Source organism: Thalia democratica, unplaced genomic scaffold (assembly GCF_965202585.1).
Source record: "Thalia democratica unplaced genomic scaffold, ktThaDemo2.hap1.1 HAP1_SCAFFOLD_166, whole genome shotgun sequence".
Taxonomy (NCBI): Eukaryota; Metazoa; Chordata; class Thaliacea; order Salpida; family Salpidae; genus Thalia; species Thalia democratica.
Genome location: NW_028139300.1, coordinates 67,096 through 83,974, shown reverse-complemented (window position 1 = coordinate 83,974; position 16,879 = coordinate 67,096). Strand labels below are relative to the sequence as shown.

The 16,879-nt window shown below is 24.2% G+C and overlaps 1 protein-coding gene across 1 annotated transcript; it reads right to left on the bottom strand.

Annotated features, from left to right (window-relative positions):
- Positions 1–14,397: 14,397 nt before the first annotated feature.
- Positions 14,398–16,517, bottom strand: LOC145845748 (neprilysin-3-like). Its single transcript, XM_082952816.1, has 3 exons — positions 16,374–16,517; positions 15,523–15,588; positions 14,398–14,658 (listed from the first exon to the last, which is right to left on the bottom strand). Exons 1-3 carry the CDS (start codon positions 16,515–16,517, stop codon positions 14,398–14,400), a joined length of 471 nt encoding a protein of 156 aa, XP_082808942.1.
- Between the last annotated feature and the right edge of the window lie 362 nt (positions 16,518–16,879).

Below are 16,879 nucleotides of genomic sequence, written 5' to 3'. Positions count from 1 at the left end.
CAAGATATTTTAAAAACTACAAAACTAAAACACAGTAAGTTAATAAAGTTTGTAAACATTCTTGTTTTAATAAGGTTAAAATTTAATAGAAATAATACGTACAGCTCTAAAATAATATGATGTTATACAACTTACAATATACAATATCTTATATTTTCGTAGAATAATAAATAAGAACAAGATTGAAATAACAGAGAAACTAATACTCTATTTGAATTTACTCTTTATAGCTTCAAGCGATCACTTTATAACATAAATAATTAAAAAGAAACTTCTTATGGGCGGATAATACCGCCATACAAGTAAGCTTATCTGTAAATATTGCTTGTGCGTCGAAAAATAAGATAAACTAGTTTTTCCCTATATAAATCTTCTATGTTTGTGATTAGTTTTTCAGCAAAAAGAACTTGCTATAAGAAATTAATGTTAAGTAGCATTTTAGATATGCACTTTAAAAGCTAGTAGAGACACTTATCACTGCATAACATCATTTTTTATTAAAACTTGTTTTTAGTGCTCTATAATTTATATACAAAGAAGAGAAACATGTATACTATATTAAACAAGCACTAGATTGCATTTATTTTGAGATAAAAGTCACCTCTCGTGAATCTACGCACTTATTTGGTTACGCACTCTCGTTTAGTTTCTCTGATACTGTATTCTAGATTCTCAAAAAATAGAAAATGTCTGAGAAATCTATTGAAAAGTTTTGTATGTAATAAGTTAGTAATATATATATTTTATATATCATTATAAACGCTAATATAGGAGGAGATGTTTTTTCATCAAAACTGAGATTTTGCATTTTTAGTTTGAGCCTTTCATATAAACCTATTGAACTCTACAACTTTGCTTTTTATTTTTAGTTGTCTTAGTCTCTTTTTCACATTAAAGTCAAAGAAGGTACAAACCATCAATTCACTCAAAATATCTATGAATAAAAGTTGATTTCTACTCTATAAATCTCTTATTTTAGCTAATTTGTTTCACGCCAGCTAAAAATAATCTTTTATTGTGTGGTGTTAGAGAAAGATATGTTTCTTTTTTACTATACGATACAAGGATAATCTTAGGTGGGCAAGGAACATAGTAGAAAAAGTTTGTATATACAAACAATTTTTGTTATAACACCTTATACACGTATGTACAACTAGAATAAAAAGCACTTTTGTAAAAAAAAATTGATAGTTCACAAACTGTATATTGATTATAAGAAAACATCCAAGATAGTAGGTATATTACCTTTCTCTCATTTAATTACGCAATTTTGCTGTAGACACAAGGTGCGTAGATTCGTGAGAGGTGGCTGTTAATAATTTATGCTGTGTTAGTCGTATAAGTCAAATTAGTTTTTATCAAAATCCTGAAACTTTTTAGCGACTTTAAGTTAAATTTCTTGAAATATTAACTCTAAAATGCCTCAAAAACTCGATTTATAGATTATTACGTCATGCTACTCAAGTTTTTTGTTACTATACAGACTTTGCACTTATTTTGTGAAACGCTTAAATTTATATTTTTTAAACAATTAGTACTTAATTATCTTTTTTTTTTATCTAAAAAGTCTAAAGTCACAATCAAGACAACAAGAAAAACTGTTGCATAACATGAGGTAATTTTTGTTTCAATTAAAACTTGTAATCTAGTTTGCGGGTTTTACAGTTTCTTACTTGATAACTGTAAATGTGTTGTGTGGTTTTTAATTTGTTTCAATGAAGTTCGAGTAAAAGTTTTGTAGTATATTACATTTAAATTGATTCAAAGGTTTCAATTAACAGTTAATGTTCAAAGTATATAATTGAGATATACTCTTTATTATAACCTGTTGCATTTCGTCATAAAATAAACTTTGCTGCAACGTCAAAGTACTTTTTGTTGAAATGTGTAACAAAATAGTATTATTATAGCAATTAAAAAAACTATGAAGTTGTTTTTTGTCTTGGTTAAACTAGTTTCATTTTAAAATAATTGTCTTATAAGTTAGTTAATCATATTATCCAAAGTTAAACAAGTTTATTAATTGAAAAACAAGGTGAAATAAAAAAAATCGATAACCTATGAAATGTAATTTTTTCCGTTTATTGTTTCAGATTCAGGTAAACTTCTGACATCTAAAGAAAAAAGGCAACTGACATCGAGAGACGCGCAACTGATACTTGAACATCCCAATCGCGCCAATTTGTGACGTAATCATTGTCATTAATGACGTCTAAATCGCTTTTGAAAAACTCAGGAAAGGTCTTTCTTAGAAGCTGGTGAAGTTGCACGTTTTGTATATTTCTCGGGTTTTGGCTGCTTTAACATGATGTAAAGAAGACCACCATCTCTTAAAGGTTATTTAAAAAATTATAAAAATACTAAACTAAATTCTATTTGTGCTTTTTTTTATACTTATAGATATTTTTAATTAGTAATAAAGATTCTAATAAACTCACTAAGATAGAAGTATGCCTATGGATAATCTCGTTTATTAAAGTTTTTGATAAAGTTCTTAAAAATTTTTAATGACTAAACTTTTCCTTTTACGCTTGTTTCGAGTTGAAGTGATTTTTAATATTCTACTTAGTATCACAAATATCAAATAAATTTTACAATGCGTTTTATAACTAGTAAACTGAACATTAAGTCTATATATTATCAAAAAATTGAATGTACGAGTAAAAAATCGTTAAAGATTTGTTTTTAAGGAACGATTTTAAACCTAGAAAAATAAACATTATAAATCAATAGTTTTAATAAACTCTCTTTTTTCGATTAGCGCGGCATGATTAAATATTTAATTGTCATCTTTTGCTCAACAAGCGTCAAATTTTCTTTTTTGCTTCCTTCGACGAGCATGCTTAGCAGTTTATCTTCTGTTTTCGACTGAACATCGCTTTCTGAACCTATTTTGTTTCGATGAAGGGGAATTTCTGAAGATTTTAGATGTCCCCCGCAAGAATACTTATAAAAATCTTGGAAAAATGGTTTACTAAATTTGATTTTTTTAATTTGCTTTATTAAAAAAATATAACAACTATTATTGAAAGGTTTAATTTAAAAAAAAAACTTTATGTAGACCTGGAATTTCGAAACAGAATTTCATGATCCCCCTTTTTAAAAAATTTTTCTATTTACTGTTTATAATCTAGCTCAGTTTTCATAACGCTCATTAAATTTTTACCATTTCGAGAAACCCCTGATATAGACAAAGAAAACTGCTTTCATTGAGTAAACAATCTTAATTGTTTTATACAAATAAAAATCTATAAAGTTTTTGTTAAAACCACATTAACGCTTATCATTGGTATACTATCAAAATTCACCCGATCAAAATATACCCGCGTTCAATATCCACCCAACTTTTTAAAATATTTTTTTTAGTTAACAATTTGTTTTATATATTTTTTTGGTTTTTTTAATTTTTTATTTATTTATTTTTCACTATCACTGTTAACCCAAGCACTTATACTCGATCGGTAGGCGATTCTCGAATTTGACTTAGTGGATCTTGATCGCGGCAGGATTTTGAACGTGTTACTTGTCATTATAGGTAGTTTTATTGCTTTAAAACAGGTAAACTAAAAGTTTTTAATTTCTTATTTGAACGAACCATCGCAAGGGTCAACTTTGGTGTTCCTTTTAGTAAAAATATTTGTCACTGTGACGTAACATTCAGCATTTTCACATTTAGTAAAGTATGAAACAGTATTTGGACAGTTGTTTGCACTATAAACATCCACTATCTTCTCAACTCGGGTTTGTTTGACTTCGTAACTTGGTAGTTACAATTAACGTGGCAACAACAACACATCCTAGCAACAGCAACATGATTGTCGTACCAATCGCGTATTAAAAGCAACTTGCTCGTTTCTTCAACGGTGCATGCTGCTTTTTCGTTGCCAATAGAAATTGCGGTGACACAACGTCACTAGAACTCCCTGCGCATGACGTCATGGCTACTCTTGGCGGCTTGTGACATCTGCTGACGTCATGAAAATTATTGGTAGTATTTAGATGTTGCTGCAATTAAGTTGCTGCAACTAAATGAAAAAAAATACTGTCTAGGCCTTATTTAAATATTATGGATAGTTTTTTTTTATTTTAAAATTTATAAAAAAACAAATAAAAAATAACTTGAATGCACTTAAACCAATAGTTTGATTTATTTGTACATTTATTAAAATTATATTTTGTAAACTAACAGAAGTAGTGGCTAGACTTATTGAAAGGTTATGGATAGTTTTTTTTATGTAATATTTAATGAAGAAAAAAAAACTTGAATACACTTAAACCAATTGTTTGATTTAGAAGTATGTTTATGTAATTTATATTGTTTATACTAACAGAAGTAATGGCTTGGCATATTATAAATATTTTAGATATTTTTTATTTAAGATTTTTTAAACAAATATAAAAATTAAAATTGAACACACATAAACCAGTTGTTTGATTTATAGTTGTATATATGTAATTTATATTTAATAAACTTATATAAGTAGTGGTTCGGCCTTATGTGTACTATTTTATGGGTACTATTTTATGTGTAGAATTGCTTCAATCAATTATGCCAATAATTTAATCTGATTTCATTTAAATTTTGGGTAGTATTTAGATGTTACTGCAATTAAGTTGCTGCAACTAAATGAAAAATAAAATACTGTCTAAGCCTTATATAAATATTATGGATAGTTTTTTTTTTTTTTTTTAATTTATAAACAAACAAATAAAAAATAACTTGAATACACATAAACCAATGGTTTGATTTATTTGTACATTTATTTAAATTATGTTTTCTAAACTAATGAAGTAGTGGCTAGACTTATTGAAAGATTATGAATAGTTCTTTTTATGTAATAATTAATAAAAAAAAAAAAAAAACTTGAATGCACTTGAACCAATTGTTTGATTTAAAAGTATATTTATGTAAATTCTATTTTTTTTACTAACAGAAGTAATGCCTTGGCATATTATAAATGTTTTGAATTTTTTTTTTATTTAAAATTTTATAAACAAAACAAAAAAATTAAAATTGAACACACATAAACCAGTTGTTTGATTTATACTTGTATATATGTAATTTATATCTAGTAAACTTATAGAAGTAGTGATTTGGCTTTATGTGTACTATTTTATGGGCACTATATTATGTGTAGAATTGCTTCAACCAATTCTGCCATAATTTGATGTGATTGCATTTAAATTGTGGGTAGTATTTGAATGTTGCTGCAATAAAATTGCTGCAACTAAATGAAAAAAAAATACTGTCTAGGCCTCATATAAATATTGTGGATAGTTTGAAATTTATAAACAAATAAATAAAAAATAACTTAAATACACATAGACCAATAGTTTGATTTATTTGTACATTTATTAAAATTATATTTTGTATACTAACAGAAGTATTGGCTAGAACAAATTATAGGCATAGTTGATTGAAGCAGTTCTACACATGAAATAGTGCCCATAAAATAGTACACATAAGGCCAAATTACTACTTCTATAAGTTTACTAAATATAAATTACATGTATACAACTATAAATCAAACAACTGGTTTATGTGTGTTCAATTTAAATTTTTATATTTGTTTAAAAAATCTTAAATAAAAAAATATCCAAAATATTTATAATATGCCAAGCCATTACTTCTGTTAGTATAAAAAATATAAATTGCATAAATATACTTTTAAATCAAACAATTGGTTTAAGTGTATTCAAGCTTTTTTTTTCTTTATTAAATATTACAAAAAAAAACTATCCATAAACTTTCAATAAGTCTAGCTACTACTTCTGTTAGTTTACAAAACATAATTTAAATAGTTGTACAAATAAATCAAACTATTGGTTTATGTGTACATATTTAAGTAATTTTTTATTTGTTTGTTTGTAAATCTTAAAATAAAAAAAACTAAGACCTAAACAGTAATTTATTTTTTTTTAATTGCAGCAACATCTAAATACTACCCATAATTTTCATGACATCACATCAAATTATGGGCATAATTGATTGCAGCAATTCTACACATAAAATAGTGCCCATAAAATACTACCCATAAAAAGTCCTACCGCGTAAAACTCGACGATTCCGTGATTGTCGATAAAATTGTAGTTGTTGTTGTTCGTTTTTTGGCCGTCGTGTTGCGAACTTGATATTTTAGCACTTGAGCTTTTCTCCAAACAGGAAACTGATTGATGACGTTGCTATTATGTAACAAAGAATCAGTGTAGTGGTGAGTTTATGAGGCGACGGGAGAAATGTTGTTCATGAATCTGTGCTGACCCCTGATTGCAGTTGAAGTCGTAATACACTCAGACGTTAATGGCATTTCCGGCGGAAAATCTCTGATCTGAAAGTTGAAAACGGCGAAACTAGCGACGTTTTTATTGTGCGAGAAGACATTGCAGGTATTATGACGTAGTAAAGTAACATTTATTGTTTTTTTTTTAGGTTGTATATAATTGTTGTTGTTGTTCGTCGCTTTGTTTATGGCCGTCGCGTTGCGAACGTGAGATTTCTGTTCGGTCAGCACTTGTGAGTTTCTCAAAACAGGAAACTTAGTGATTACATCATTATGACGTAACAACGAACCAGTGTGTTGGTGAGTTTGTGCAGTGACGGGAGAAATAACATTGACCCTGAAGTCGGCAGCTTTTCCGGCGGAAGTTTGTCGTTAGGTAAACTCCAGGTTCTAAAAGTTGAACACAGCGAAACGAGCGACGTTTCTATTGGACGAGAAGACATTGCAGATAAAATGACGTAGTAAAGTTTATTAATTTTGTTAATATATTATACACAACTATAATGAAAAAAGACTAAAACGAATGTATTGTGGTATTTTGTAAACATGTTAACAAAACTCCTAAACAAAATATACAAGAACTAAGTCTATTGGGATTCAGATTAATACGATTTATTTCTAAATTATATAATACAATTATTTTTTTTTGCTTAGCTAGCAAGTCCAAAAATATTTATAAATTTTATTTTTTGTAGTACTAAAACTTTTATTTTAACAAAGCATAGCTGCTTAAAAAAATCAATACAAATAGGAGCATTGGTAATATAGAAAAAAACAGTTTTGTTTACTTTTGTTTTAGTTGAAGTGAAGTTAAAAAGTTTACATATAGTTAATAAATAACTATAATGGAAAGTTATTTTGAAGTTATATACAAGAATAAATAATACTCTTTGTTTGTATCAAGATAGACATAGAAAACATTTAATGTTTTAATATATGTCTTAAACAAAAAAATTATAACAAACACAGAATGTTCAAAGTTAATACTTTTTTCGATTAAGTAAAGGTAAAATAACTCTTAAAAACTCACAAGTATTAATGTTTTAACGAACTTTTAATAAAAAATTAAAACTGTGTAACACTAAATATTTTTTTTTAATTATAAGTTTGTTTTTATAATTTTAAATATTTTTATAAAAATCAGTATAATGATTTCAATAAAGTCTACAGAAAAATAAATTTATAGTTTGTTTTAAATGTTTATTTCTATGTCAGTAAAATTAATTTTCAAAATTTTTGTTTGTAAATCTTTGGATAACTTTTATATAGTGTTTTCAGTTAATATATTTTAAGATTTCTTATAATTAAAAATGTTTCATCAAAATTGCCTTTACTTAAAAAATTTTTTTCAACTTTCGCAAAGTTTAATGATTTGAATTTATAAAAGCACCAAGTAAAATAATTTATGTTTTCGAATAAAAGTCGATTATTAAACTTTAAGCTACTAATATTTTATTTGCTGCGATATAATAATTCAAAAACAACTTATCTTAAAGCAGCTAATGTAAACAAACAAAAATTAAATTATTTTAACTATGAAAGACGTTTTTATTTAAAAATGAACTTTATAATGTTTTAAAAACATACAAATTGTATTTTTAAGAAAACAAAGTCTGTTTTATTTAAGTAGACATAAACATCTAAGACTCTTTTGTGATCAACATAAACCTACTTACAATACTATTACAAATATTTTATCTTAACCAAAATTAGTCGTGGGTTACTTATTTTCATTTCGTTTTCAAACTTAAAAAAATAATATTATAAACAAAATCTGTAAGACTTTAAGACTAATAGGGAAATAAATAAAAGCTTTTTAACATTATCAAGCTTTTTTCATTTACAAAAATTTTCTTATTATACATTTATTTAATTACTACTCCGCATACTTCTCAATTTGTAAATTTCTTTGCTTTCGACTTGAAAGTATCAACATTTCAATGCTAAATTTTATATATTATTTTTAATTTTGGAACTGTTTCATTTTCTCAGCATTTATTAGATTTTTCAGATAAAACGTTTTACTTTTTTTTTGTGCCAGCGCCATTAGACTATAGTTCTATATAGTTTCGTTTCCAACTTGCTATTTATCTAAATCCTAACAAAAAACTTTGTCTTTTAACTTAGCTCTGGCTGACTTATTTCTATCACATTTTTCATTTTCATTGCTTGAAATATTTGAAAACGATTGACACATGAACAAATTAAATCTCAGATGTAAATCATTAGTTTTGTCTGTGTGACCCCATTGAGACTAATTTTTTTTTACTTTATTATACATATATATATATATATATTCTTTTTATAAATTTTAACATTCGAAGCTTTTACCAACCAAGCAGACGGTTTTTTTAACTAATGAATTTAGACTAAGAAAAAAGAATTATATATTAAATATTTTACTAAATGGAAATTTTTAAACTTTCTTTTTAGCAAGTTTAGTTTCATAACGAAAAATATTCCAATATTTGTCTTAAAGTGATTCAACAAATTTTATTCAATTTTAGTTAACTGTTTAAAAACATTTTTTCTGTTTTGTACTAAGCAGTTTTATAAAAAAAAAAAGTTTCTTCAGTAAACAAAAATGATTCATTTCATTTTAAAATCTCTTAAAACATTTACAAATAATCTAAAAACCTCATATAAAGTGAATTTCAGATTATTTTAAAGAATCAAAATTTTGTTACCGCTGTAAGTTTACGATCGATTTTTAAATATGTCTAGAAAAATTCTTCCGGTTTTGTAAAAATATTTTATACTATTTATTATTACTATTTATAGACAAGGATTAAAACTTTTCGTTTTAGATATCTTAATTTATTTTATGAAATATCGTATCAATACATTAAGTTTTTTACTAGATTTTGCCTTTTAATTATATAGTTTGTTTTACTATAGTAAAAGCTTTTTGGTCGAGTTCTTACACAGCAGTTTGTAAATTTGTTATACTCAATATCAAATATTGTTCAGTTTTATCATTTTATTCCTAATTAAAACACTTAAAAAAAAATCACTTAGTTTTTCTAAACTTTGATACACAATAATATATTTTATTAATTAGAGACTTCAATATTTCACATAACAAATTAAAAAAAACTAAATTGTATGCATTGTTTTCTTAAATTCAAATACGTAATCGTTATTACTGGGAATATATTTTCAAATTAACAGAGTAAAAATTTAGTTTAAGTAAGCATTCGGGTTAGTTTTTATTTTCAAAAAAAAAAAATTGAAACAAAAACAAAATCTCAACTGTTGACTATTTTGTACTTTTTATTTAACACACTTATTTCTTGTGAGTCAGTTACAAACTTTGCTTATATAATTTGTTATTCTTTATAAAGTATGTATTAATTACACAAATAAAATAACTAGGTTTCGTAGTACTTAAATTTTGTATCTACTTTTTATTAGGTATAAACAGTAAAGTAATTGATAATGTCAATGCGTTTATAGAAGCTAACTTCATTAGTTCGTAAACCTGTTTTTTTTTAATTATCAATTTCTTTTAAAGTAGATAAAATTTAATAAAATAAAATGTTTTGACAATGTAGTATACATATTAAATCAAATAATGTACCTTAAGTTTTGAATTTAAGTTTTAATTAAATCAATTTAAACTTAGTTACTTGAAGTTTTAAAGTAACGATCTACTTTGATAATTGTCAATCTAATAGATTATTTCAAAGATCGTCAACTTGTTTGTAATAAAAACTTATATATTAATTACTTTTAGATAAAGATGTATTTTTTCAAAAAATTCATAGTTAATTGCTTTATTGTTTTTGTAGTTCAATTAAATTAGTATTATTTAACTAAATGATTTGTCTGTATTTATTGTTAAAAACTATGTGAGCAGAAAAATAGATGTGCTAACTAAATTATAGTTGCTTAATTTTTATTTTGTTTTCAACAATAAACTTGTTGCATTATATGTTAAAATAAGACTCTAAATTGTTTTATAGTCAAAAGTACTCAAAAGAATTAATCAAACTGTTTACAAACTTTATATAGCTTTAGAAATTATAAATTTAAAACTGCTTATCATAATTTATTCTTATTTTAACTATTTAAAAATCTCTTTTTAAAACTAGAAATAACTTTTTAAAAATGTTGATTTTATGAGTCATATGCAAACAATAGAGAGCATTTTGACAAATCTAAACTTTACCTTAATATGAACCTCTTCAGATTGCACTCAACTAAATTGAGTTAAATTTAACTTTCAGTCTAACTCACTTACAAAGTCATTTTACGATAAGATACGAAAATTTATTTATTTGCCGACCCATAGTATGTATATACTAGTAAAAATATCATAAACATTACAATTTTAAACATATAAAGAGTTAAATAATTCTTGAAGTATTAACATTAATGTATTTCTTTACTTAAAATAACATAATTATATTTTTTTACATTCAGAAAAACGTATTCACTAAACAAATCAACAATTAGTTTATGAAAAAATAATAATATGAAAATCAAAAGTTTACAGTTTTTAAAGCCTTTTACGCTTAAATGGATTTTAGAATTTAAGCTGCTTTAGTTTATAAATGAAAAACCGATAGATTTAGTTTTGTGTTAAATTAGGTTTCAAATTTTTTTATTTAAGTTAATTCAGTAAACATTTTGGTGTAATGTTTCTTTAAGTTTTTTTTTTTTAATTTAGTTTCAAATAATGTTTTTAATTAAGCTATGTTTAATTAATTTTACTAACATTTGTAAAAAATCTAAATAAAGTTATTCAAATTAAAGTACATTTTGAAATTATACCCCTTGTTAAAAGCTTGATGTGCTATTATCGGGTGCAAATTAAAATCGCAGTTTTTCGATTTATTAAGTGTTGTATATTTTTTAAATTTGCTGAGATTTTTTTAACGGTAATTCTTTATAAATAAGTACTTTGTTTTAAAGTCAAGTTAAATAACACTATTTGGTTAATAATTATAAGTTGTTTATTTTTTAAATTTCTTTATTTTAAGTCTGGTATTGTTTAAAAAGAACAAAGAAGCGTTAAATGTCTACACTAAAAACAGTTTTAGCAAAAAATGATGTTTGGTGTTATTTAATTAGATATCATTTGCATTTCGTTTAAAGGTTAGAACAGTACACTTAATATAAGCAATTTTATAAACAAAACAAAAAGTTTAATTGTAAACCAATAATACTTATAAATAAATCTTTTTTGTACTTATTACTAATAAAATGTTATATGTTTTTGTAACTTAAAAAAGTAAATTAATATAATGAAAAGCTTAGGAAAGTTTTATCTGACTTCAAAGTTTTCATAATTTAAGTATTAGTTTATCAATAGTTTCTTGATAACTTACAAGTTTTATCAGTTAGTCATAAGGCTTCCTAATAATTAAATTAAAAGCTTCCATATTCTAAGATACAGAATGGTGTTTAAATAACCTAAAGGATCATAATTAAACGTATCAACTTTATAGTTTATAAATGTTTAAAACTGATTTTTGGCTAATATTTTGACCTGATCAATTATTCCCAAGACTGCTTAAAATTAAATTGAAAGCTTCCATATTTTATGTGTTAATGAGGCTACAGATGCGTACAAACTTGAAAGAGTTTTTTGAGAAAGTTCATTCGGGTCAAATATGGCATATGTTGGTTTATATTTACACTAACATCAAATCGGTTGAAGTAGGTTAAATATTTAGTGTCATTTACTTGTTTATAAACACATTATACCTCTAAAATAAAAAAATCAAGAATAGTCAGTTATTAACATTTTTGATCATATTCAAAAATTTTTTTTTTATTTTTCATGAAGACAATTTTTTATACCAGATGTAATATATTTTAGTAATCATCAAGTTTTTGATACAAATTTAATAAAATCAACTACTATTTAAAGTGTAAATTTAGTCTTACAATTTTGAATAAATCTTATTATATGTTCATACTTTGCTTTAATCATAATAGAAGAAAATTGTACTTTTGAGAGTACCTAAACCGAAATGTATCGACTATTTTGTGTTTTTAAAGTGATAGCCAAATGTTGATTTTTATGTTTGTGCTAGTTTACTTTTAAACCTTTTTTTTTAAACTAGATTGTTTTTAATCATATTCTCTATAGTCTGTTAAACCATTTTTATTTGCAAAATTGTTTTTACCTTAAAACTTGTCAGAATATTTTGACAGAAATAATAAATAATTTTATATTAAGACTTTTTTTTTATTCATTTGTATAAATAAGTCATACTTATTTCTTTATAAACAAGTTTCAAAATTGCATATTAAAACCATACTTAGAAAAAAAGTTTTGATTAATTTTACTTTTTATTAACTTATGCTTAAAAAAGCTACAAACATCCAACACAAATAGACCTGCAAAACACTTTATTTAATCTGAGGATTACAAAAAATTCTTCTGCTTAATTGCCTGAGCGTTCGTCTGAATAACACATGAATAATTAAAACCAAATCTCTAATGGGGCAGATAAAACGCATTACAAATTAGCTAATCTGAAAATTTTGCGAGTGCATTGAAAATATATAAACTTAGTTGAGCTTGTTTACGGACAAAATAAAATAAATCATAAGTTGTAAAGTGTTATATCTTTTTTATGTTATAACAAGCAATAACAGTTCTTCTAGCTTAAAAATTGTCTGAACGTGATTTTATAAAACTCCTGTTTTTAACAGTGTCTAAACAACAGTAAGATGATTTTATGCATCTAGTTGTTTTTGAAAAAAGAAAGTTAATCCAAAACATATTTTGAAAATGCTTTAAAAGTAAGTTTCATGTGTTAAATAATGTTTAGATACTACTAAAAAGTTAGTTTAATGTTTTTTGTATAATCAGTCAATAAAAAAATTGAAATGAGTTCAAATACAAAAGTTTTGAATATATAACGCTAAAAATAATGAATACTTTGAAAGGTTTTCTACAAAGATTTACTATTTCTTTTCCATTTTCAAAAAAAAACTTTTTCTTTGTAGACTTTGTTTTATATACCAGACGGTATTGAATTGCTATATTTATATTAAAAATTGTCCTTCTGCTATAAAGTACATACTGTTTAACTAAAATTAAACGTAAATATTTTCTAAAGCTTTCTTAAGTACTTTAGAACTAAAGAATAAATTTAATATAATATAATAATTAAAAATGTAAGTATTAATTAAATGAATTTTATAAGTTTTTGTAGTATTAACAACATTAACTTGTCTTTTTTTTCGCAATAGGTGTTTGTTGTAATAAAAAAATGTTGATTAAAGTTTAATTAAAATATATGTTAACTAAAATATTTTAAAGTGTAAATATAAATTAATTAAAACTGTATCGTTAAGTTATCTAAAATATATTATATTTTAGTATAAGTTTTTTAACATTATCATACTTCAGTTTGATTTTTTAAGTATTTTATATGAACAATAACTTTTATTTAAACACAAATAATGATTTTTGAATTCTTAAACTTTATAAAATTAAATTTTGCGAATCAATAGCAAAAAGCATGTTATTATACACAATTTGCTAGTGATTAATAAAAACAAAGACAAAAAAAAGATTTTTTCAACTACTATTAAAAAAAACTAAAAATTACAAATTAACGTTTTTCAAGTTAAATGAATGTTCGATACATTAAAAAACTACTATTATTGTATCATTAGAAAAAATCTTATACAAGCCACAGATTAGAAAAAATAATAAACACTTTTCTTCATAAAACATTTATTTTATATTTTAATCCCATAAAATCTAAAGAAGTTTGAGTAAAAACCAAGTAGAGGTTTTTCGGGTCACTAAAATTAAAGTCAAACAATTTATAGGTAAAACTACAATCTTTTTTTTATATTTAAAACGTCAAAGATATTTTAAATAAGATTTTTCAACTTAACATAATTTTAGTCTTATGTTCTACTTTTTATAATAAAGTAATCTGTTAAAAAAATCATTTTAAGTCTTAATCTTTTTCAAATGGTCAAGTTTTTCTTAAAAAATAATACAATAATAAATAATAATACACTTAGAAAATTTTTATTTTAAAAGAAAATTTTAAACTTTACTTATTCTAAAACACGAACATCTTATCCTAAACTCTAAGACACTTTATTTATATCACAATAAATTTCTCCCACAAGCACTTTACCACAGGCTGCATTTATCAGCTTTGTTCATTTTGCTACCAACTGAGCATTGAAAGACGTCGTAAAATTCTTGCAAATTTGAAAGCGTCTCCACAACTCTGATGTTGTCTGGGGAGTGAGTTGCTAGTGTTTTTCTTCTGTACAAATCTCTCGTCTTAGAGCAGTAGCTTTGGGCGTGAGATACGAAGAAGATTTGCTCTATCGTCAAGTTGAGTAGTTTGTTATGTTGAAAGTTTGACGACTTTGTTTTTCGATATGCCTGACATTCAAAAAATATTTTATTAAACACTTTGATGATTTTTAGACTTTATGTTCTGTCACCAACGTCAAAGATTATGATTATTTAATAAGTTTAAGCTATTTATTAGATTATTTTAACTTTGTTATAATGCTGTCTCAACTGATTTTGATCTTAAAACAGTGAAATAAAAACCTTCAGATTAAATAATGTCTAAGTTTAACTTAAAAAAACAAAAATAAAAAACAACACAAAACCTCAATAAATGAGATATTTTGTGTAAAAATCTCTGAGAAATAGTGGTTGATTAGATAAAAAACAAAATAAAAGGTCAAGCTCTTAAATTAGCAAAAACTTCTTTTGTCTAAAGCTAAATGCACCAGACGCGTTAAACTATCGATTTTGTATATTCTCTTCAGTGATATATCTTTAATTTATTTAGTAAAAGTACTACAATCAAATGGTGTAATACAGTTATATAAAAAATAGTGTGTAAAAAGTCAATTTGATAAATCAAAAATTATCATAAAAATTAAGAAGCTAATCATGAAAAAAATTCAAAACCAAACTCAATTTTTTTACCTTAGATAATAAAAATTTAAAGAAAACGTTTCTTAAGATTTTGATTTTGAAATTACATTTTTTAAAACTTTTATCATATTGTTTTGCTATTCGTAGGTTTAAATAAAAGTTTCGAAATAATAAGTCACATTAAAAATGACAAGTTGCAATCCCAGAAACATCATGAAACTATTATATTTTATGATTGTTTACATTTATTAGTGAAAGATACTGATTAAAATTACATGTTTTTAACAATAAGTAACACCAAAAACTATAAAAAAAAAATTATTTAATAAAAACTTTTTAGTTTAAAAAAATTACTTTGTAAGCAAGTTTTAAACCATTAAAATCAGCAAGATTTTCGTATAAAGTATAACCTCCGTCTACCTGTAAAAAAAATAAATATGTAGACAATGAGGTGTGTATAAAATAAATCTTTATAAACTATTCTGTCTTTTATTGATTATGAAGTCTTTTTGTTTAAATTCAGTTGTAAAGGAATTTTTGTTATGTTCTTATGTTTTTTTAAGTGTTTCTTCTACCATCAACAAAACTTTAAACCGTATAAAAATAACTTGTTCAAAGATATAACTTTAATATAGACTTGTATTAAACTTAGTTTTATTTGACTTAGCTATTTTAACATAGATTAAAAACATAAAAATCAATTGATTGTGCTATACTAAAACCAGATTTTAATAGTCTTTATGTAATCAGTAGGTTAAAAAAAATTTAATAAATTTCACCAAGTTTACAACTAAATAATACATTTTCAATTTTTGTTGAAAAAAATACAAAAATAAAAAATTTAATGTATATTTTGTTAAAGTTTTCATATAAAAACTTAAATATCAATATAAGAACATTTAAAAGTATTTCGCTGTTTTTCATAACTTTTTTTAAGAAATTAATAAAGCTAGTTTTTATTTTTATTATGTTTAATGTATGTGTTTTTGAAAAAAAATTCTTATCTAAATTTTAATAAAAAACGTTTGACAAAAACAAAGTTCTAAAGTTGAGTTTATATAACTAATATAACATAAAGTTTTCTTTTTTTTTCAATAAGCCATTAAAGTATTACGTATTTTGTAACTTTTTAGCTTATGATAAGGAAAAGTTTAATAATAAATTATCCTTCTGAACTTAACTTAGGTATAAAAAAGAACTCAAACTTCAAGATAATTTCCGTAAGCTTTTATAAAACTATCTGCTTTGTTAGCGTAATTTCCATTGAATTCATCAAACCAATCTTCGTTTGCTAGTTCTAATGCTAAAACAAAGTATTTTTCTAATTGCGTATGTTGTTTAACATTCATAACAAAGCATGTTAATAAAACAACTAAAAAAGGGTTATTTATCTGAAAAAACTATCAACCAGTGCTTGTCGTTCTTTTTTTTATAATATCTCTAAATATATTAGGTGATTTTTATACAAAACGTCAATAAAAGTGCGTCAAACGAACTAAAATGATCAAAAGCATGTGATATTTCATGTGCAAGTGTTGTCATTATCGTACCATAATTTTGTTCTCTGTAAATAGAATAAGTAAAACATTTAACAGCAGGAACTATTACAAAAAAATATTAAGAGATAAACTTTAAATATGAAATAGAATTTTGAATAATAGTTTTTAAAACAATTTACTTAACTTCAACTAAGTATGCTTGCATTTAACAA

What these genes read in the sequence shown, in the direction of transcription:
- LOC145845748 (XM_082952816.1), bottom strand. Translation starts at nt 16,517, where the DNA reads ATGAATGTTAAACAACATACGCAATTAGAAAAATACTTTGTTTTAGCA. An exon ending in CTTACGGAAATTATCTTGAA is followed by an intron (nt 15,589 to 16,373) that starts GTTTGAGTTCTT and finishes TTTTTTTTACAG; the next exon opens with GTAGACGGAGGTTATACTTT. An exon ending in GTTTAAAACTTGCTTACAAA is followed by an intron (nt 14,659 to 15,522) that starts GTAATTTTTTTA and finishes TTTGAATGTCAG; the next exon opens with GCATATCGAAAAACAAAGTC.